At 46.9% G+C, this 21,994-nt stretch overlaps 1 protein-coding gene and 1 pseudogene across 6 annotated transcripts in view; one reads left to right on the forward strand and one right to left on the reverse strand.

Annotated features, from left to right (window-relative positions):
* frmd4a (FERM domain containing 4A) overlaps positions 1 to 21,994 on the reverse strand; it is a 395,474-nt gene that overhangs the window by 208,420 nt on the left and 165,060 nt on the right. For all 6 annotated transcript variants that reach the window (XM_078235965.1, XM_078235964.1, XM_078235961.1 and 3 more), the window contains exon 4: positions 2,081 to 2,173. In XM_078235965.1, coding sequence (XP_078092091.1) covers positions 2,081 to 2,173 — 93 coding nt within the window. The remainder of the gene's footprint in view (positions 1 to 2,080; positions 2,174 to 21,994) is intronic.
* Positions 18,045 to 18,224, forward strand: LOC144508159 (U2 spliceosomal RNA; annotated as a pseudogene).

Consider the following 21,994-nt stretch of genomic DNA (forward strand, 5'->3'; position numbering starts at 1 on the left):
ATCCAACTGCTGCTCCAACCTTTCCATGCGGTCTGGAAGGAGCTGCAATTGGGTGCATTTCCTGCAGACATAGTCACCTGAGACGTTGGAAGTGTCACGGATCTCCCACATCTCACACGTGCAACACCTAACCCCACTGACCAACATTTCGAGCACCAATTAAATTATTTGAGAAAATTTATAAAACTCTTACCTTCACTTTTACTTTCTCACAGGTAGCAGGTTCCCTGTTGGACCATCAGAAACCTTCTCTCTCCTTAATTAAAACTGACTGTTCCTGGACCTTCTCACACCAGTCCCAGTGTTCCATTGTCACCTAACCTGCAAGATCCTCTTCATCACCATAGACACTGCTGGCTCTCTGGGGAGTTGCCTGCCCTCTACAGCAAGGCAGAGGCAACCTCCAAAATGGCTCCCACCTGCCTTTGTCTCTGACCCCAGGCAGGCAGCTCCTTCCTTGTTGGAGATGCTCAGAGCCTCTCATTGGCTACGAAGCTCACCTCCTGGCCAATGAAGTAATTTAGAATCATAGGATCCTTACAGTGCAGGAGGAGGCCATTCGGCCCATTGAGCCTACACTGACAACAATCCCACCCCGGTCCTATCCCCGCAACCCCATGTATTTAAGCTGCTAACTCCCCCTGACACTAAGGGGCAATTTAGCATGGTCAATCCACCTAACCAGTGCGTCTTTCGGACTGTGGGGGGAAACCGGAGCACCCGGAGGAAACCTACGCGGAAACGGGAGGAGAACGTGCAAACTCCTCACAGACAGTGACCTAAGTCGGGAATTGAACCCGGGTCCCTGGTGCTGTGAGGCAGCAGTGCTAACCACTGCGCAGCCGTGCCACCCCAAATTTGAATTTAACAATAGTGTCGCAAGGGTGACAGGCACAGGGTTGGAACCTGGGACTCATTTGCGTGTCGGCTTTGCAATCCCGCGCTGAAAATCTGACCCATTAACTCTTTCTCTCCCTGTAGGTACTGTCAGGCCTACTGAGCATTTCCACCATTTTCTGAACTTATTTTGGAAAAACACTCGCCCACCGCCGGTGATTTTTATTATCCATTAAAACAAACGGTGGGTACAGGATTCCCAATACAGGTGGCTGGTGGGTGAGGTACCCAGTCGGAAGGGCGAATCGGAAAAGCGATTGACTGGGTATGGTCAGGTCATGCAGTTTTAACCTCATCATGTTACAAAGTCAGACAACGGATCATTGAAGCAAATGCATTACCCAGAGCAGCTAAAGAAAATCAGACTTGGAGTTTAGTTCAACACCTTGCTCGCAATCTGGCATTCAAGTGTTTTATTTGAACTGACAAACCTTATAAGTTGATGCGAATCCTGATTTGTTGCAGTGTTTTAAAGAGTGCGGAAGGACAACATTTAGTATCATAACAACAAACTAAGATAAATTTGTAGCCAATGTGACACATAAAGCATCAAAAACCTTTTAATTTATCGTCACTTCCAGACATATTCTCTTCAAGGCTCCGATGCGATGGTCTAAAATATGGTTTCATTTATTTCATTTAGTGTCTCTCGTAACAGAGCCCTGCAATACCAGTGGCTAGGTGTAGCCATGACGTGGAGATGCCGGCGTTGGACTGGGATGGGCTCATTAAGAAGCCTCACAACACCAGGTTAAAGTCCAACAGCTTTATTTGGTAGCACGTTAGCTTTCGGAGCGCTGCTCCACTCCACTCACCTGATGAAGGAGCAGCGCTCTGAAAGCTCGTGCTACCAAATACACCTGTTGGACTTTAACCTGGTGTTGTGAGGCTTCTTACTATCTCTTTAGAGTAACTCAGTTAATCTCGCCCATTCCCTGTAGCATTGCAAATTTTTCCCGATTTAATATTAATTCATTTCCCTTTTGAGGGAAAATAAAATCTTCTGTCGTGACCAAACAAAATACTGGGTTTGAAGAATGCAAATAGCCTCAATCTGCACCAAGTACGGGCGCTACACAAAGGTAACATTTAGTGGATGAACTAAACAGGGGTGTTTACAATGTCATTCAGCACAAAGCAGTTTGGTTCCCAATGATAAATATAAAATTCGGAGGTAACTTACTTCACGCAGAAATACAACACGACTGGTCCTGACTTTTTCGGGAAATCATGTTCCAACACTCTTCGGTCTAACTGGAGCCAGCTGAAATGGGCACTGGATGAGGTGGGAGAAAGAGAGACAACATTAGTATCAACCCTACCAGCAGTGTCTTAGTGCAAAGAAACACAACATCTCAACAGTGCAGCAAGCACTGGCGTGATGGTGACACACAGCAGACAGCCCGTGTATGATGAGGTGGACTCTCAATCCTGGGGAACATTCTCCTCATCCACATGTCCATTGGTTCAATTTCTGCACTTTTCCACTCATGAGGGCAAAAAGTTTACGATATTTTTAACTGGCACCCTTGACAATGGAATCCATTGGCCAGAACTTTACTGCCTCAGGTGGTGGGAATGGAAGTGATGGGGGTTGGGGGTGGGAGGGGGCAATAGAATAGTGTGACACCGTGTTGGGAGAGCTCCCTGACATTGCCAACCAGTGGAGAGGTTTCCAGCAATGGGCAGGAGCTGGGTTGGGCGCCTGATCCAAAAGCAGGGTAAAGGGGGGGTGGATTTACACATTAAAAACCCCAGCGAGGGACTATTGAGCAGTGTTGTCTGTGGTAGGACAGCCCAATTTTTAGGAGCTTGTTGATGTCACCCACCCAAAAGAAACACAGTCAGACATGGTGGTGGCACAGTGGTTAGCACTGCTGCCTCACAGCACCAGGGACCTGGGTTTGATTCTGGCCTTGGGTGACTGTGTGGAGTCTGCAAGTTCTCCCCGTGTCTGCATGGGTTTCCTCTGAACGATCTGGTTTCCTTCCACAGTCCAAAGATGCACAGGTTAGGTGGATTGCCCATGCTAAATTGCCCTTCAGTGTACCAAGATGTACAGGTTAGATGGATTAGCCATGATTAATAGGTGGGGTTACAGCGATAGGGTGGGGAGAGGGCCTGGATAAGATATTCTGTCAGAGAGTCGGTGCAGATTCAATGGGCTGAATGGCCTCTTCTGCACTGTAGGGATTCTAGGATAGATTCGCCACAATCGCCCCTTCCACCAGCTTCCTCGCTCTTTGGAGAGTTCAAATTACAGGATCTCAATTTCACCAATTGTGAAAGGGTCTCTGACACTTCTACAATGCCAACTGGTTGGCAGCGACAGAATGGGACTCAAGTTACCTGAACCTCCTGAAGACTAAAATACAATGAAGCAGTATTTTTTTATTAATGATCATTTTTAAACTGAAACACCCAACTCAACAGAAAGAACATTACCAAAGTTAACTCGGATCATCCACTTCCATCTGTGTAACATCAACCGACTCCTCCCCTGCCTCAGCTCATCTGCAGTTCAAACCCTCACCCATCGCTTTGGAACCTCCAGACGCGGCTATTCTAGCACACTGCAGGCTGCTCTCACACATTCTACAATCCATCAATTGAGTGCATTCAAAGCTCTGCTGCCCATGTCCTTACTCACACCAAGTCCTGTTACTCTATCGCGTCCCATGCTTGCTGAGTTGGTTCCTGGTTAAGTAATACCTCAACGCTTTCACTCACCCAGGCCCCACTGACTAAAGATGTCAAGATGTGCAGCTCAGGTGGATTGGCCAGGCTAAGTTGCCCCTTGGTGTCAGGGGGATTAGCAGGTTAAATATGTGGCATAATGGGGATGGGACCTGGGAGGGATTGTTGTTGGTGCAGACTCGATGGGCCAAATGGCCTCCTTCTGCACTGTAGATTCGATGAGTCGATGACTACACCCTCCAAACCTTTGGACTTTACCAGCCGGTGGAAGGACAAGGGCAGCAGATACCTGGGAACTCCACCACCTGGAAGATCCCCTCCAAGTCACTCACCATCCTGACTTGGAAATATATCGCCGTTCCTTCATGGTCACTGGGTCAAAATCCGGGAATTCCCTCCCTAACAGCGGTGTGGGTGTACCCATACCACAGGGACTGCAGCCGATTCATGAAGACGGCTCACCACCACCATCTCAAAGGGCAATTAGGAATGGACAACAAAAATGCTGGCTTAGCCAGCCGATGAAAGAATTTTTCCACCAACCCCTCCAACCCTCTGAGTGATAAAAGCAAATTACTGCGGATGCTGGAATCTGAAACCAAAAGAAAAAACGCTGGAAAATCTCAGCAGGTCTGGCAGCATCTGTAAGGAGAGAAAAGAGCCGATGTTTCGAGTTCAGATGACCCTTTATCAAAGCTAAACGTATAGAAAGTGGGAGATATTTATACTGTAGGGTGAGGGAATGAAAGATGAGTCATAGCCACAAAAACAAGGGGAAAGGCTGCTAATGGCAGCCCAGAGAGAGAATAGAAGGTGTGAATGGCCAAACGGCAGAGAAAAGGAGGGGAAAGGGGAATCAAAGGGGGAGAAAAGGTGAGGGCACCCCCTGCCACCCGACCCTCTGGGGGGCCCCAATTGCTTCCCCTTCACTCCAGTGGGGTCAGGCTGCCAGCTCCCTGTTAGTGGGGTTGCTGTAAACCCCGCTGGAGTGAACCACTCCTGGCGAGGAGAGAGGGGAGCGGGGAGGTTAGCGGGCCTGATGATTCCAGTCCCGGGCCCGCTAATTATACTTAAAGGACATTAAAATGTCCTCTCGAATACGCAATGCAACTCTGTGCCTATTTCTGATGCAGAGCTGATAGTGCTAGTAATCCAGCACTGGGAGGCACGCTTGGGGCCGGATGCCCAGCACGGATCGCACTAATCCGGCCCCGCTTAAATCTCCTGGCCTGTGTTTTTCCTCACATCTCCCCTAAACCTCCTGCCCCTCACCTTGAACCTACGTCCCCTCGTAACTGACCCTTTAACTCAGTAAACAGCTGCTCCTTATCCACTCTGTCCGTGCCCCTCACAATCTTACACACAAGAATCACTCAAGATGCTTTTTGGTAAAAGAGTGTCTTTTCATGAACAACATGTTTATCATGTTCAGAATTGGATTTTAAACAGAAATGCATAATTCAGAAAATCACAGATCTCACAATAACATCATCAAATTTTTATCTGTCATTTTGAATGAAAATTCATAGGATGTGGGCGTCACTGGCAAGGTCAGCGCCCGTCTCTAACTGCCCCGGAATGGAGTGGCGCGTTCGGTCATTTCCGAGGGCATTTTTTCAGAGTCAACCACATTGCAGGCAGGTACACCAGGGGCGTTTAAGGGGCTTTTAAATCAGCACATGAATGTGCAAGGAATAGAGGGATACGGACCAAGGGCAGGCAGAAGGGATTAGTTTCATTTGGTGTCATGTTCGGCACAATATCGTGGGCCGAAGGGCCTGTTCCTGTGCTGTACTGTTCTATATTCTATTGCTATGTGTGGTGTCACATGTAGGGCAGACTAACCTGCGCGGAGTCTGCACATTCTCCCCGTGTCTGCGTGGGTTTTCTCCGAGTGCTCCGGTTTCCTCCCACAGTCCAGAGATGTGCAGGTAAGGTGGATTGGCCATGCTAAATTGCCCTTTAGTGTCAAGGGGACAAGCTAGGGTAAATGCCATGGGGTTATGGGGATCAAGCCTGGGTGGGATTGTGGTTGGTGCAGACTCGATGGGCTGAAAGGCCTCCTTCTGCATTGTAGGATTCTATGACTGGGTAAAGGCAGCAGATTTCCTTCCTGAAAGTACATTAGTGAACCAGATGGGTTTTCACAACAATCACTGATAGTTCCAGGGTCACCGCCACTGAGGCCAGCTTTATATTCCAGATTTTATCAATTGAATTTAAATTCCACCAGCTGCCGTGGTGGGATTTGAACCTGCGTCCTCAGAGCTTCCGTCGGGCCACAGCGGCTGGAGAGAACTTTGAAGTGCGTTTTTGCGATGGGAACATTTGCAGTTGGCACAGTCACCCAGCGTGCAGCTTACATACCAACGGGGACGGAACTGAGTCTTTTCAAAAGACTTTCCAAAAAGCTGGCGGTTAAACTGTCAACACTTCACTGGAGGCATGCCAAGAATTTCATTAAATTTAAATAACAAACACCGTTTTCTATTTGGAACAATTTGGGCAGAAGTGGATCTGTGACCACGGTCCCTTTGTTGATGGACAGAAAGAAAATGGCTTTTTTTAAAATATGTTCCAGATGAGATTGCACGTTGAAAATCCAATTAAAAATTTCTCGGCTGAACCACTGGTGAGTTTTTTCAGACTCTTTAATGTTAAAAACCTCGAACAATGATGTTTAAGAGTTTTTTATTAAGTCATTTTTGTTTGGAGGGAATTTATGCTTGTTTATGCGAGTGAATCGGCTGTTTGGTTAAGTCGCTCACTCTTGGAAACTGCACCCTTGTAACTTGCGACTTTCTATTGCTTCACTTCAAGAAGCAGAAAGTGATGCCCCAGAGTCACCACGGTAACACCACAGGAGATTTGTTGGTAATTAAATACGGATAAAACATATTACTTTACTGGAGAAAGGAGGTTTTCTGCAGCGTCAGCCTGGCAGCGTTGGTGTTTACGAGGGAGAGACTGCGGTGCCAAATGTTCCAGTGCGGGACGGAGAGAGCGGATGTGGGTGGCAATTTAATTGGAAAGTTGAACAGAAGAGGGGGTGACTGCACCGGACCAGTGACACTCCTCAAAGATAATCAGGCAGTTACTGACCAACACTCCCCTCTCATCCAATGTCAGCTAAACAGGATTAGCTGATTGTTCATCTCATTGTAGTTGTTGGCATCTTGCTGTAAGTGAGGTTTTTGTACTTTACAAGAGAGTATTTCAGTCGAAGTCAAAATATTCTGAATTAATTCGCTGCAGAACATAAGAACTAGGAGCAGGAGTGGGCCATCTGGCCCCTCGAGCCTGCTCCGCCATTCAATAAGATCGTGGCTGATCTTTTCGTGGACTCAGCTCCACTTACCCGCCCGCTCACCATAACCCTTAATTCCTTTACTGTTCAAAAATGTATCTATCCTTGCCTTAAAAACATTCAGTGAGGTAGCCTCAACTGCTTCACAGGGCAGGGAATTCCACAGATTCGCAACCCTTCATGTGAAGAAGTTCCTCCTCAACTCAGTCCTAAATCTGATTCCCCTTATTTTGAGGCCATGCCCCCTAGTTCTAGTTTCACCCGCCAGTGGAAACAACTTCCCTGCTTCTATCTTATCTATTCCCTTCATAATCTTATATGTTTCTGTAAGGTCTCCCCTCATTCTTCTGAATTCCAATGAGTATAACCCCAGTCTAGTCAGTCTCTCCTCTTAAGCCAAGCCTCTCAACTCCGGAATCAACCTAGTGAATCTCCTCTGCACCCTCTCCAGTGCCAAGACATCCTTTCTCAAGTAAGAACGTGTTGACAATCCTCAGAAAGATGTGAGATTTTCTTTCTTTTTATTCATTCATGGGATGCGGGCATCGCTGGCTGGCCAGCATTTATTGCCCATCCCTAGTTGCCTGAGGGCAGTTGAGAGTCAACCACATTGCTGTGGAGTCACATGTAGGCCAGACCGGGTAAGGACGGCAGATTTCCTTCCCTAAAGGACATTAGTGAACCAGATGGGTTTTTCTGACCATCGACAATGGTTTCATGGTCATCAGTAGATTCTTAATTCCAAACATTTTTTATTGAATTCAAATTCCACCATCTGCCATGGCGGGATTTGAACCCGGGTCCCGAGAACATTAGCTGAGCTTCTGGATTAATAGTCTAGTGATAATACCACTGGGTCGTCGCCTCCCCTTCCAGTATTCATGTATAACTGTTATCCTCATTATTTTATCTTTTCAATTATGTGCCTGATTTTTACTCACTTTAGATGCAAGATTGAGGGTGGGACTTTCCGGCCCCGTCCACCCGGGGGACCCGAAATTCTCACCCAAGTTCAAGAAACCTTTCAACGGTCTGTAAAATTGTCTGTCCCACCATCCGAGATTCCCGCAGCTGGTGGGATTGGAAAATTTACCACTCGGTGTCCACAGGATGGGATTTTCCAGCTCTTCCCACCAGTGGGATCCTCTGGTCCCGCCAAAGGCGGTGGCGGGTTCACTGGTGGTGGGACGGGTGAGCCACACAAAACACTGTAGACATTGGCAGGACTGTAAGATCCCACCGGCAGCCAATGGTGAGCCATCTCCGCTGCCGGGGGCCTGGAAAATCCCATCCACGGTGCGTATTACATCAGAAGTGACTGATTAGAATGGCCACTGCCAATGTGAGAAATATTCATTCACACAAAGTGGAGAAGCAATAAAGCAATGATTCCCGTGGGTGTAGTTAACTCCTCGTGATGTAGCAGTGCAACTCTTAATGTTTTAATTAATTACTACTAATGTTTTTAAAATCACATTTCTAGTTTCTTATGATAAGGTGATAGGAAAGTGTTGTACCTGCTTCAGAAGATTACTGTAAATGCAATCTAGAGAATTAGAGGCTACATTTTAAGCTTGCCTGTCTGTAGTTAGTGGTCAGGTCACTGGCCGATACAGTGTGAACTCCCACCTGCTCCAGACATCATACTGACATTCATTGCAAGGCAGATACAGGTGACCTTGAATCATAGAATCTTAAAGTGCAAAAGGAGGCCATTCGGCCCATCTGCACCAACTCTCCAATCGAGCATCTTACTCAGGCCCCACCCCATAACCCCATGTATGCATCCCGCTAATCCTCCTAACCTACACATCTATTATTTATTTATTAGTGTCACAAGTAGGCTTACATTAATACTGCAATGAAGTTACTGTGAAAATTTCCTAGTTGCCACACTCCGGCGCCTGTTCGGGTACACTGAGGGAGAATTTAGCTTGGCCAATCCACCCAACCAGCACGTCTTTCGAACTGTGGGAGGAAACCGGAGCACTCGGAGGAAACCCATGCAGACACGGGGAGAACATGCAGACTCCACACAGTCACCCAAGCCGGGAATCTAACCTGGGTCTCTGGCGTTGTGAGGCAGCAGTGCTAACCACTGTGCCACCCATGGTGTCTTGGGACACTAAGGGACAATTTAGCATGGCCAATCCCCCAAAGCTACACACCTTAAGTTTAAAGCTTATTTATTAGTGTTAGAAGTAGGCTTACATTAACACTGCAATGAAGTTACTGTGAAAATCCCCCAATCTTGGGCCACTCAGGGGCAATTTATCATGGCCAATCCTCTTAACCAACATGTCTTTCGGACTGTGGGAGGAAACTCACGCAGACAAGGGGAGAACGTGCAGACTTCACACGGGCAGTCACCCAAGGCCGGAATTGAACCTGGTTCCCTGGCGCTGTGAGGCTGCAGTGCTAACCACTGTGCCACCGTGCCACCCCATTTTCCCACCCTCATCATACCGTTGAGCATCGAAGCTCCTCCAGCTCCTTCACCAATCAGTCAGGTTCTACTCTCCTGGAACTCCTTCCATGAACATATCCTCTGTTCCTCTCTGACCCCTTTGAAAATCTCCCTAAAACTACTCTTCGATTTAACCTTCGGCCCAAAACTCCTCCTTTCTGTTCAGGCACCTACGCAGCGCTCTGTGAATTGTCCTGGGATCTCTTTCGTTACACAAGATAAATGCAAATTGTCTAACGAGAGTTCGATGGAACAAAAATAGAAAAAGCTGAAAAATCTCAGCAAATCTGACAGCATCTGTGGAGAGAGAATAGTGCCAATGTTTCGAGTCTAGATGACCCTTTGTCAGATGTTGTCAGACCTGCTGAGATTTTCCAGCATTTTCTGTTTTTGTTTCAGATTCCAGCACCAGCAGTAATTTGCTTTTGTCAGAGTTAGATGGACTTGGATAACTTGGTAGGCAATAATCCACCCAAGTTTTAGTCATTCTGTACAAAGGACTTCTAGATTGGAATGTTTCATCCATTAATTTGATAATTTTCCAATATTGGACCCTTGTTCAAAGTCTGACGGCTGCGACAAGCCATAACAAGGGTTAATGCTCAATAATGAAGCTACTTTAATAATGTACCATTATAATTCACTTTTCCCTCACCCTCACCGCTTCACTGTCTTTCCCTCTCTCTCCCTCACTCTTTCTCTTACTCTCACTGCCACACTCCCGCTCCCTCACTCCTTTCCCCGTCCCTCCTGCTGTCTTTCCTCCACCCTTTGTACTTGCTTGACACATTTTTGTTCAAGTTCCTTTGTTCCGATGATAAGGTTCAAAGTGCTGAATTTTAGAGTTTGAGGTTTTAACCTTGGGGTTGTACAAAGACAATGGCGGCGATCTTACCAGAATTTGGCAGAGTGTTGGTTCTGATGGGAAAAATGGAGTAAATTCCACCGATGGCTCTGGCGTGATTCCTGACCAGATCTTGAGGTTCATTGACGGAGGTTTTTATAGCCACGAGAATCACACCGCTCCCTTGGCTCTGATTCGTCCGTCACGGCTCCACTGAATCGCACCAATCACTGGGAGCTGGGTATAAACGGCTCCCCAGGACGTGTTGCACAGCGACTGCGGGAAGGCCGCACCACGATTCTCAGAGCTTGCCACTGATTGGCCCAATTCCCAGAGATGTGGTAGGAAACCGGGGCACCCGCAGGAAACCCACGCAGACACGGGGAGAACGTGCAGACTCCACACAGACAGTGACCCAAGCCGGGAATCGAAGCTGGGTCGCTGGCGCTGTGAGGCAGCAGTGCTAACCACTGTGCTACCGTGCCGCCCCGTGCCAATGGGGTGGGGTCAGGGGAAAGGGCAGAGTGAGCGGCGGGGGGGCCTTCTTAGGAAGCTCCCTCCCCCGTTTCTCCAATGCCGGGTCCTTCAATTGGACAGGAGATGCCTTTGAATGTGGGAGCTCCCCATCCTCCTGGGAGGCCACAAGCACTCCCGACAGGGATTACAAACCGGTTCCTTCACATGGTGAGTCCATGTTGGCTGAATACCAGCGAGGTGGGAGTGAGACCCTTCAGCGAGCCTCAGTAATTGTCCAGTGGAAAGTCTCAAGTGACGTCCGGACAGAAAGGTCACTCCCAGGCCTAACGTGAAGTGACAGGGCCCCTGCCTCGGGTCTGATCCAACTGCCTTAGAACTCCCTCCAGGAGGGGGACTTAAACCCCATCCTGCGTGTCTCAGTGAGAATTCTCCAATTGCCTCAGAGATGCCGCAGATCCCCTGAAACATGCTGAATCTGATCCCCAAATTAAAGAGGATTTACCCTGAGGAGCCCTCACAGTCTGTGTGGACAGCTGTTAGTGCAGCGAACAACGAGTGTTGTTCCTTCACCCCTGACAGTAAAACCCAGGCCACTGTGTTTCCAGAGGAATTATCCTGTTTACAAAAGAGCGGCTCATTAATATTTTCAGCGTGCAGCAATGTTACGATCTTGTTTCTAGCACTTTGGTCGCGTCCCACGAGGCAGGAGTTCTGAAAGATTACCCTGTGCCAGCTGTTTAGCTCTGAGACTCCCAATCGCTCTGTCTCCCACGGCGATCGAGAGGTACGGTTGGTCTCAAAATGTTCCTTTTGCTAGAAATGCATGTTTATAAAAAGCTGCTTTGGTTGGGATTTTCCACAAAATGCGTGAGGTTTTCCTGCAGCCTGGAATCTGTGTTGCCAAGTTTCAGCTGGCACAACAGAATTAGTGCAGAATAGCCCAAACTTTAGTCTTTTTTGAATGGACCTACCTCACATTAAGTTGATCTTTCTCTACACCCTAGCTATGACTGTAACACCACATTCTGCACCCTGTCCTCTCCTTCTCTATGAACGGTATGCTTTGTCTGTATAGCGCACAATAAAAAATACTTTTCACTGTGTACTAACACATGTGACAATAATCAAATCAAATCAAATTGTTTTTCCTTCAAAGTAAATCACTGCAGGGGTGAACCAGTTCTGTAACCAAGACAGAAAATGCTGGCAGTGCACAGGGGGTTCGACAGGATTTGAAATAAAACTGATTAAAGAACAAAGAAAACTACAGCACAGGAACAGGCCCTTCGGCCCTCCAAGCCTGCACCGACCGTGATGCCCGTCTGAACTAAAAACCCCTACCATATCTCTCTATTCCCATCCTATTCATGTATTTGTCCAGACGCCCCTTAAAAGTCACTACCGTATCCGCTTCCACTACCTCCCCCAGCAGCGAGTTCCAGGCACCCATCACCCTCTGTGTAAAAAATCTGCCTCGTACATCTCCTTTAAACCTTGCCCCTCGCACCTTAACCTATGCCCCCTAGTAATTGACTCTTCCACCCTGGGAAAAAGCTTGTGACTTAATATTTTGGGCTGAGATCTCTCATTAGTCTCCATCCAAAACAATAATCTGTCTTTCCCCCTCTCAGTTGTTGACCTGTGGTTTTCCGTTTGTATTTCAGGCATCCAGCACTTTCAATTGAACTATTTATTCTGGAATGTTTACGGCACAAAAAGAGACCATTCAGGCCGTGCCTGTGCTGCTGTCTGTGAGGATAGTTCAGTGAGTCGCAAACCTTCTCTCCAGAGCTGTAATATATATAAATGATCTGGAGGAAAATGTGGGTGGTCTGATTGGTAAGTTTGCGGATGACACAAAAATTGGCGGAGTTGCAGACAGTGACACGGATTGTCAGAGGATCCAACAGGATATATATAATTGGAGATTTGGGCAGAGAAATGGCAGGTGGAGTTTAATCCGGACAAATGTGAGGAGATGCATTTTGGAGGATCAAATTTAGGTGTGAATTATACAGTAAATGACAGAACCCTCAGGGCCATTGACATACTGAGGGATCTGGGCGTACTGGTCCACAGATCCCTGAAAGCGGCAACACAGGTGGGTAAGGTGATTGAGAAGGCATACAGCATGCTTGCTTTCATTGGCCGGGGCACTGAGTATAAAAACAAGGGAACTGTCTATAAACTGAAGAAGTCCCAGGTGGATTTTCTAATTTAGAGTCATACGCCAGAATTCTACCGCCCCGTCCGCCACAGGAATCGGAGCGGGGAAGGGGCGGACTACGGACAGTCCATTGACGTCGGGCGGGATATTATGGTTTCAGGACGAGTGAGGCTGTAAACTCCCGCCAACAGAGTTCTACAGCATGGAAAGAAGCCCTTCGGCCCATCATGTCTGTGCCGGCCGTCAAGTACCTATCCATTCTAATTCCATTTTCCAGCACTTGCTTCATGACCTTGTACGCTGTGGCATTTCAAGCGCTCATCTAAATGCTTCTTAAATGTTGTGAGGGTTCCCACCTCTACCACCCTTTCAGGCAGCGAGCTCCAGATTCCCACCACCCTCTGGATGAAAACATTTTTTCCTCAAATCCCCTCGAAATCTCCTGCCCCTTAACTTAAATCTATGGCCCCTCGGTTACTGCCCCCTCTGCTAAGGGGAAAAGTTTCTTTCTATCCACCCTAAACTTAAACTAAAAAAAAATCCAGTGTCTGGGAAACCTTGGGTTGAGGAGAGAGTGACCAAGCGAGGGGGGGGTGAGTTGTAGCTTCTGCTCCTGACTGTTGCCAATGACCCTGGTTGGGAATGGGTGGAGGTTACTGAGCTTAGCTTTAAACAGCCTCTCTGTACTTGCCATCGTGGCTTATACATGAAGAACTGCACTCTATACAGTTCTGGTCACCCTATTATAGAAAGGATATTATTAAACTAGAAAGAGCGCAGAAAAGATTTACTAGGATGCTACCGGGACTTGATGGTTTAAGTTATTAGGAGAGGTTGGGTAGACTGGGACTTTTTTCTCTGGAGCGTAGAAGGCTAAGGGGCGATCTTATAGAGGTCTATAAAATAATGAGGGGCATAGATCAGTTAGATAGTCAATAACTTTTCCCAAAGGTAGGGGAGTCTAAAACTAGAGGGTATAGGTTTAAGGTGTGAGGGGAGAGATACAAAAGTGTCCAGAGGGGCCATTTTTTCACACAGAGGGTGATGAGTGTCTGGAACAAGCTGCCAGAGGTAGTAGTAGAGACGGGTACAATTTTGTCTTTCAAAAAGCATTTAGATAGTTACATGGGTAAAATGGGTATCGAGGGATATGGGCCAAACGCGGGCAATTGGGACTAGCTTAGTGGGTTAAAAAAAAAGGGCGGCATGGACAAGTTGGGCTGAAGGGCCTGTTTTCGTGCGGTAAACCTCTATGACTCTAACGAGTCACTTGGTGAAGAAAGTGGAGGCTCCTATTTTCACAAAGGGCACAGAGCAGCAAGAGTAAAGTTTAGTTTGCAATGTTAGTCCCGGAACAAAAAACTAATCTAACATTTAAATCAAAAATGAACTCAAACTCTGGATTCCAGTGTCATGGTTTCACTTCACGTCCAGATATTATATTGATCTGGGATCTGTGACTCTGTCTGTACCAGTCTCACATCATTTCTCACAATGTACAACAGTAACAGCTGGCCTTTGTTGGGTTTTAAGTGCAGGGTACAGTGAGGCAGAACAAGCTGCATTTACTTAAACTCCCACAGGAAACGTGTACAGTATAATTTTCATGGTGCCCGTTTAATTCCAAATAACAGATTCCAATATGTGACATGGAAATTAGACTTTGCAAACATTTATTTAATTTGCTTGGAGCATCAACATAGGCTGTACTGTATATTGTTTGATTAACAGTGAGGCACGAGCAATTAATGTTTTTCCAGAGTGCTTCGAAAGCTTCTTACAGAAACATATATTTTCACAATTTCACACTCACCTTTTGTGGCTAATATATCCAGTTAGTGACAGCAGAAGTCTTCTTATTTATGACTGGAGTGTAACTGTGGGTGCTATTGTTTGTGGACAGAGTCGGGTAATAAATGTTCTGCAGGGCGCACGGCCGAATCAAAAAAAGATCCTGAGTTTCACAAACTCACTGAAAAGGAGGCCATTTGGCCCATCAAGTCTGCATCAGCTCTTCTGAAGAGCAATCTAGACAATCCCACTACTCGCCTTTTCCCCAGATCCTAGGATTCGCTCTGAAAGTTGCTATTGGGGTGGCACGGTGGCACAGTAGTTAGTACTGCTGCCTCACAGCACTAGGGACCCAGGTTCGATTCCCGGCTTGGGTCACTGTCTGTGCGGAGTTTGAACGTTCTCCCTGTGTCTGCGTGGGTTTCCTCCGGGTGCTCCGGTTTCCTCCCACAGTCCAAAGATGTGCAGATTAGATGAATTGGCCATGTTAAATTGCCCCTAAGTGACAGAGGGACTAACTAAGGTAAGTGTATAGGGGTTATGGGGATAGGGCCTGGGTGGGATTGTGATCGGTGCAGACTCGATGGGCTGAATGGCCTACTGCACTGTAAGATTCTATGATTCTATGATCTGTCTCCAGCACCCTATCAAGCAACACTTTCTACATCTGAAACATCTGAGCTCTAGGTTGGAGTTACAGGGGGTTGGAGAGGGACAGAGTTTGTGCTACTGGGCTGTGGCACCGCTTGGTTAAGCAGGGAAGAAAGATTCACAATGAGTTTCTGCTCCAGATCACAATCCATCAGTCAGGGGTGAAAGGTCTGTGTGTCAATGTTGAGGGGCCACATTAACTCTTTGTTGCTGGGGGGGAGTTGGGGAGTTGTTGGGGGGGGGGGGGGCAGAAGCAGAGCAGAAGCAGGCCACTCAGCCCGTCGAGTCTGCACTGACCCCCTGACAGAGCACTCCACCCACAGAGCAGAAGCAGGCCACTCAGCCCGTCGAGTCTGCACTGACCCCCTGACAGAGCACTCCACCCAGACCCTATCCCCGCAACCCCATGCATGCACTCTACCAATCCCCCCAAACTACACATCCTGGGACACTAAGGGGTAGTTTAGCAAGGTCAATGAACCTAACCTGACAATACCTAACAATCAAACCCAAATGATGAAAGACCGAATAATGGCCGTAGTATCATGGCTTCTGTCCCTTGATGATTGATGTAACTCCTGAGGAATACTATCATCTCTGTAGCTTTGTGTATCTGAAACCACTTTGCACCAACTCAAAAGCAGAGGTCAGGCGAATCCTTTCAAAGTGAATTGTTTATAAAAGAAATGTCTGCCAAACCCATTATTTTTTGGACTTTTGTGCAGTGGCACGATGGCATACGAGTGCTGGGAGCGGCACGGTGGCACAGTGGTTAGCACTGCTGCCTCACAGCGCCAGGGACCCGGGTTCCATTCCAGCCTCTGGTGACTATGTGGAGTTTGCACATCCTCCCCGTGTCTGCGTGGGTTTCCTCCGGGTCATGAACAGACTGGGAATAGAGGGATACAAACGGATGGTCTAGTTAGGAACACATGATCGGTGCAGACTTGGGAGGGCCGAAGGGCCTGTTCCTGCGCTGTATTGTTCTTTGTTCTTTGCTCTTTGCTCTGGTTTCATCCCACAGTCCAAAGATGTGCGGGTTAGGTTGGTTGGCCGTGCTAAATTCTCCCTTAATGCCCCAAGATGTGTAGGTTAGAAGGATTAGCGGGGTAAATACATGGGGTTACAGAGCTAGGGCCTGGGTGGGATACTCTGTCAGAGAGTTGGTGCAGACTTGTTGGACTGAATGGCTTCCTTCTGCATTGTAGGGTTTCTTTCTGTGTGTTTCCCAGGACATGAACTTCAGACAGAGCTTCAGGCTGGTCGAGAGATTTCCGAATATTGAGCTTAGAAAGAAAGTGCGGCAAACTTCATAGAATCTATAGATAGTTACATGGGTACGATGGGTATAGAGGGATAGGGGCCAAATGCGGGCAATTGGGATTAGTTTAGGGGTTTTAAAAAAAAAAGGCGGCATGGACAAGTTGGGCTGAAGGGCCTGTTTCCATGCTGTAAACCTCTGACTCTAATCGTAGAATCCCTACAGTGCAGAAGGAGGCCATTCAGTACATCGAGTCTGTACTGACCACAATCCCACCCAGGCCCTAGTCCCATAACCACATGTACCCTGTTAATCCCCTTGACACTCAGGGGCAATTTAGCATGGCCAATCAACCTAACCCACACTGTGGGAGGAAACCGGAGCACCTGGGGAAAATGTGCAAACTCCACACAGGCAGTGACCCAAGGCCGGAATTGAACCCGGGACCCTGGCACTGTGAAGCAGCAGTGTTAACCACTGCGCCATCGTGTCACACTTCTGTGTAATCCAAGAAACCACGGGATGTAGTGGTTACAGCGCAGGGAAAATGAAGGAGAAGCGACAAGAGAAGAGATCCTCCTTCAGCCGGATAAAATTCAAAATGCTCTGATCACTGTGAGAGGCAATTTGATCAACCTGATCGCAGAATCTCCCTCTTCACAGGATAAGTGAGTGACATCGATGTTGCAGAGGTCTCCGTCCCTGTGGACAATCCAAGCTCATTTTTATAATTACCTTCTGATCGAGAGTGTCAAGTCAATATTCTTAATAAATAACATAAAATAAAAACAGAAAACTCGGCAGGTCTGGCAACATCCATGGAGAGAAACAGAGTTAACGTTTTGGGTCTGTGTGACTGAAGAAGACTCACACCGGACTCCAAGGAGGGAATTTCCCCCCCTCCCCTGCCCGCCACGGGGGGAGAGGGGGGGGGAGGGTGTGTGGACCATGCAAAGATCTGTTAACCTCAGGCGGCATTTTCCAATTTTGGGATGAACACGGCTGGAAAATCCCGTCCCAGGTGTTGCATTTTTCTGTTTTTTATTGCAGATTTCCAGCATCCCCAGGTTTTGCTTTTTATTTAAGTCAATAATCATCTCTGATCATTGGAACTGAACAATCTGTTTGCCCAGAGCTGCCCACGGTTTGTGATTCAATCATTTTCTCAACATCACAACCAGGAAAGTCTTGTTTACTGAGAGCAGGGGAAAGGTAAGAGACAATTTGATAGGAGGAGACCCTTCAGCCCACCAAACCCCTGACCCCTTCCGTTGTTAGAGTGTAACTGGTGACAAATTTGTATTGGATGTAATGTGACCAATGGGAACAAGGTGTAAGGGTCAGCTGACCCAGTAAAACATGGAACCAATCACAGAGTGATGTAATAGTCAGCTGACCAACTGATTCACTATAAATAAGGAACTATGTAGAATTGTGGGAAGCTTGGATTGGCCCAGGGCAAGGCTCCAAGTTTGGAGTAAAGATATCGCTTCTCGGCCTTTTGGCTAAGATCAAGTGTAGTATGGATCGCCTGCACTTGGTTGAGGTCATTGGGTTGCACTGAAGCTTCATATGTTTCACATGAAGCAATTTTTAAAAGCGGCATCTCGGCCTTTTGGCCAAGATGCAAATGAGCTCAAGTCTTGGAGGAGGATCCTCCCCCTTCTCCAATCAGCTTGACTCATGTAGATCAGGCCCAGGACAGGGTGGTTTTGGTCTCTCGCCCTGTCTTGTCAGCCTGGATCTGAAATGTCTCAACTTGTTGAGACTCTGAATTGGATTTGATTTGATCGAATTGGAAAAGTATAAAAAAAAAATGATGTTTCTTTATTAAACCCTTGTTTTGATTTATAAGTTGGAGTAAGTTTTGTTGTTGTTTCATTAACTGTATTTTGAAGAGTTCCACCTGAAGAAACATCCGTCACCCTGGACCAGCTAGCATTGAGAAGATTCATGCACACAATGCCTCTTACAGGTCTTCATGCCACCACCCGTAACACTAACAAGCCTCAGAGCCACAACGTTACAGCTCCACAAGTAACCCGGGAGCTGCTGAAATTCACAAAGGACTACCTCACTTGACACTTGTGGAAGCACCTCATACAACTATAAAAGGAACAATTTCTGACCTGGTTAATCACCGCCCGCATCATTTAATTACAATTGTTGGTGCTGGGTGAGCTGTTAAACATCTGCTTCAATTAGTATAAGTGATTGTTTGCCACTCTCACCTCACATAAATAAGCACAGTCCTGCTTTTATCAAGACCGCTCCTGTGCATTATATTCAATCATTAGACTCACTTGACTGATCAGTTTCGTTTGTCCTAAGTGTCATCCTTAAGTATTTTTAGTAAGGCACTGGGTTCAGGATACACCATCCTACCAAACAGACTTATTGAAATTAAGTCGGTGCAATTGACCTGAGTGGGAAATGGACGATCTCCAACAACCCAGTGTCACTGCTTCAAACAACCACTTCCATCAGCTATTCTCTAACCAAATGGCACACAACACATTCGCAGGCTGCAAGCTCCCCCGCGGCGCTGTAACATTTGCAGCGGCACGGTGGCACGGTGGTTAGCACTGCTGCTTCACAGCGCCAGGGACCCGGGTTCGATTCCCGGCTTGGGGCACTGCCAGTGTGGAATCTGCACGTTCTCCCCGTGTCTGCGCGGGTTTCCTCCGGGTGCTCCGGTTTCCTCCCACAGTCCGAAAGACGTTCTGGTTAGGTGCATTGGCCGTGCTAAATTCTCCCTCAGTGTACCCGAACAGGCGCCGGCCGGAGTGTGGCGACTTGGGGATTTTCACAGTAACTTCATTGCAGTGTTAATGTAAGCCTACTTGACACTAATAAATAAACTTTAAACAAAGAAAGATTTACCACAGAGAGAGACCATTCGCTCCACCGTGTCAGTGCCAGCCTTTCCAGCCTAACCCCATCTGCCAGCTCTTGGCCTGTAGCCTCGTTGGTGATGGCACTTCAACTGTGTATCCAAGTGTTTTTTTAAATGCGATGAGTGTTCTGCCTCTGTTACCCTTTGGGTGGGATCTTCAGGTTCCACTGGTGTCAGCGGGATTTCTCATTGTATGCACCTCTCACCCCGCCCTCACCACTGGGAAATCCATGGTTTCAGTTCACTGTTGGTGGGACCAGAAGATCACGCTGACAGGAACAGCCAGAAAATTCCGATCAGTCATTTCCAGACCTTCACTCCCCGCTGAGTGAAAAAGATTACTCCTCAACTCTCCCTCATCCTTCTACTTTAAATTTTTACTCTCAGGTTCTTAAATGTAATGACCTCAACGAGGCCCATGAGTTGGGCTCTTAAGAGTATGAGCTCCTTGATTGAGGTACTGATTGCCTGTCCAATCAGGGAGTCTCACCTGTATATATATCGAGGAGTGTCAGGGTTATTGGCACTCTGGGTTCTGACTTTGTACCTGAAGCACTTGTAGAGGTGGAATAGAGTTAGTAAATAAAGGGAATCTGGTGAAGGGACACCGGCCTCTGAGGAGTTGTTTTGTTAACCTCTTTGTGAAAGAAATCAGAACTCATAAACAAATTTTTTAAAATGGGGTTTCATTATTTTTCTCATCATGATGTGATGACAGTCCAAAGATGTGTGGGTTAGCTTGATTGGCCACGCCAAATTGCCCTTTAGCGTCAGGGGGACTGGTGGGGTAAGTGTGTGGGGTTACGGGGATAGGTCCTGGGTGGGATTGTTGTCGGTGCAGGCTTGATGGGCCAAATGGCCTCCTTCTGCACTGTAGGGATTTTATGATTCTATGTTCCTCGAGATAAGGGATGCTTGTGGTGTAACGTGAAAGTCTTTTATTTCAGCACGCGCATTATATCGATGGTAACTGAGTCAGGAATGTTTGTTCAGAGGCTGCTTCCACCGACTGACAAACAGCAAAACTGAAAGAGAAAAATTGGGACTTCCCAATCGACATCAATGTCAACGTGCGGCGAAAATTTGTCTCAGAATAAAACAAGATTTGTGCAGGTGCACGCCCTGTGCTAGATTTTGAATGATGTGGGGATGCCGGCGTTGGACTGGGGTGAACACAGTCAGAAGTTTAACAACACCAGGTTAAAGTCCAACAGGTTTATTTGATAGCAAATGCTGTGTGGCTTTTGTGTGGCTTTTGCTACCAAATAAACCTGTTGGACTTTAACCTGGTGTTGTTAAACTTCTTACTAGATTTTTAATAACATATAATCATGCAACGAGTAGCAGGTTAAGGGCAAGAGATCCCTGGAGGAGACAAACCCTGCATGCAGTGATGGGCCATGATGTCAGCTAAACTATTAGGTTCAATTTGTGCCTACTTAAAGGTGATTTGTAAAAGAACCAGAGGTGGCATTGGGGAAAATGTTTTCAAGCAAGGAGTGGTGTGAATTTGGAACACACGATCGGATAGGACAAAGAATACCAATTTAATAACACATACAATGGGGAGGCAAAGGCCTTGTGGTATTATTGCTGGACTATTAATCCAGAAACTCAGCTAATGTTCTGGGGACCAGGGTTCGAATCCCGCCACGACAGATGGTGGAATTTGAATTCAATAAAAAATATCTGGAATTATGAATCTACTGATGACCATGAAACCATTGTCGATTGTCGGAAAAACCCATCTGGTTCACTAATGTCCTTTAGGGAAGGAAATCTGCCATCCTTACCTGGTCTGGCCTACATGTGACTCCAGAGCCACAGCAATGGGGTAGACTCTCAACTGTCCTCGGGCAGCTAGAAATGGGCAATAAATGCTGGCCCAGCCAGCGACGCCCATGTCCCATGAATGAATAATAAAGAATAAAAACAGAATTGGAAAGTCACCTGAAGGAGAAAAGATCACAGTGATGTGGGGATAGAGCAGAGAAGTGGAACAAACTGGATTGCTTTGCGCAAGAGACAGAGCAGACTTGATGGGCCAAGTGGCCTCCTTCTGTGCAGTTCTATAATTATTATATGCTCCTCAGTATATGTCCTGTGTTCTCTACACAATGACACAATACCAAAACAGTTGCCAATATTAGGCTAGTATGTCACGACAATCATACTCAAAGGTTTTGAAATGATGCTCTGTAAGTATTGGGAAAAGAGAGTAACAAATGTGAATGAAGTTCCTTTGTCTGCTATTTTTATGTCAGCATGTTTGAAAGGGGCGAGTTTGAAGAATAGAGAAAGGAATTTGACACAATTGTGTTGGTTGTTTTTTACGCTAATATTTGGACAGTATAATCTCGAGGCCAAACGTGGAGGTTTCCCCATGGAACCAGGACGTGAAAGGGGTATAATTGACATCAGCGTTGCTCCAATGATCACACACGCATCACAGTGATGCTAATCACATCTTAAGTGCTACTTTATCATGGAATAAATTGATTATTTTGGAACAGTCCGACACCCCCCCCCCCTCCCCCCA

The sequence above is a fragment of the Mustelus asterias genome, chromosome 19 (genome assembly GCF_964213995.1).
Source record: "Mustelus asterias chromosome 19, sMusAst1.hap1.1, whole genome shotgun sequence".
NCBI classification, from domain to species: domain Eukaryota; kingdom Metazoa; phylum Chordata; class Chondrichthyes; order Carcharhiniformes; family Triakidae; genus Mustelus; species Mustelus asterias.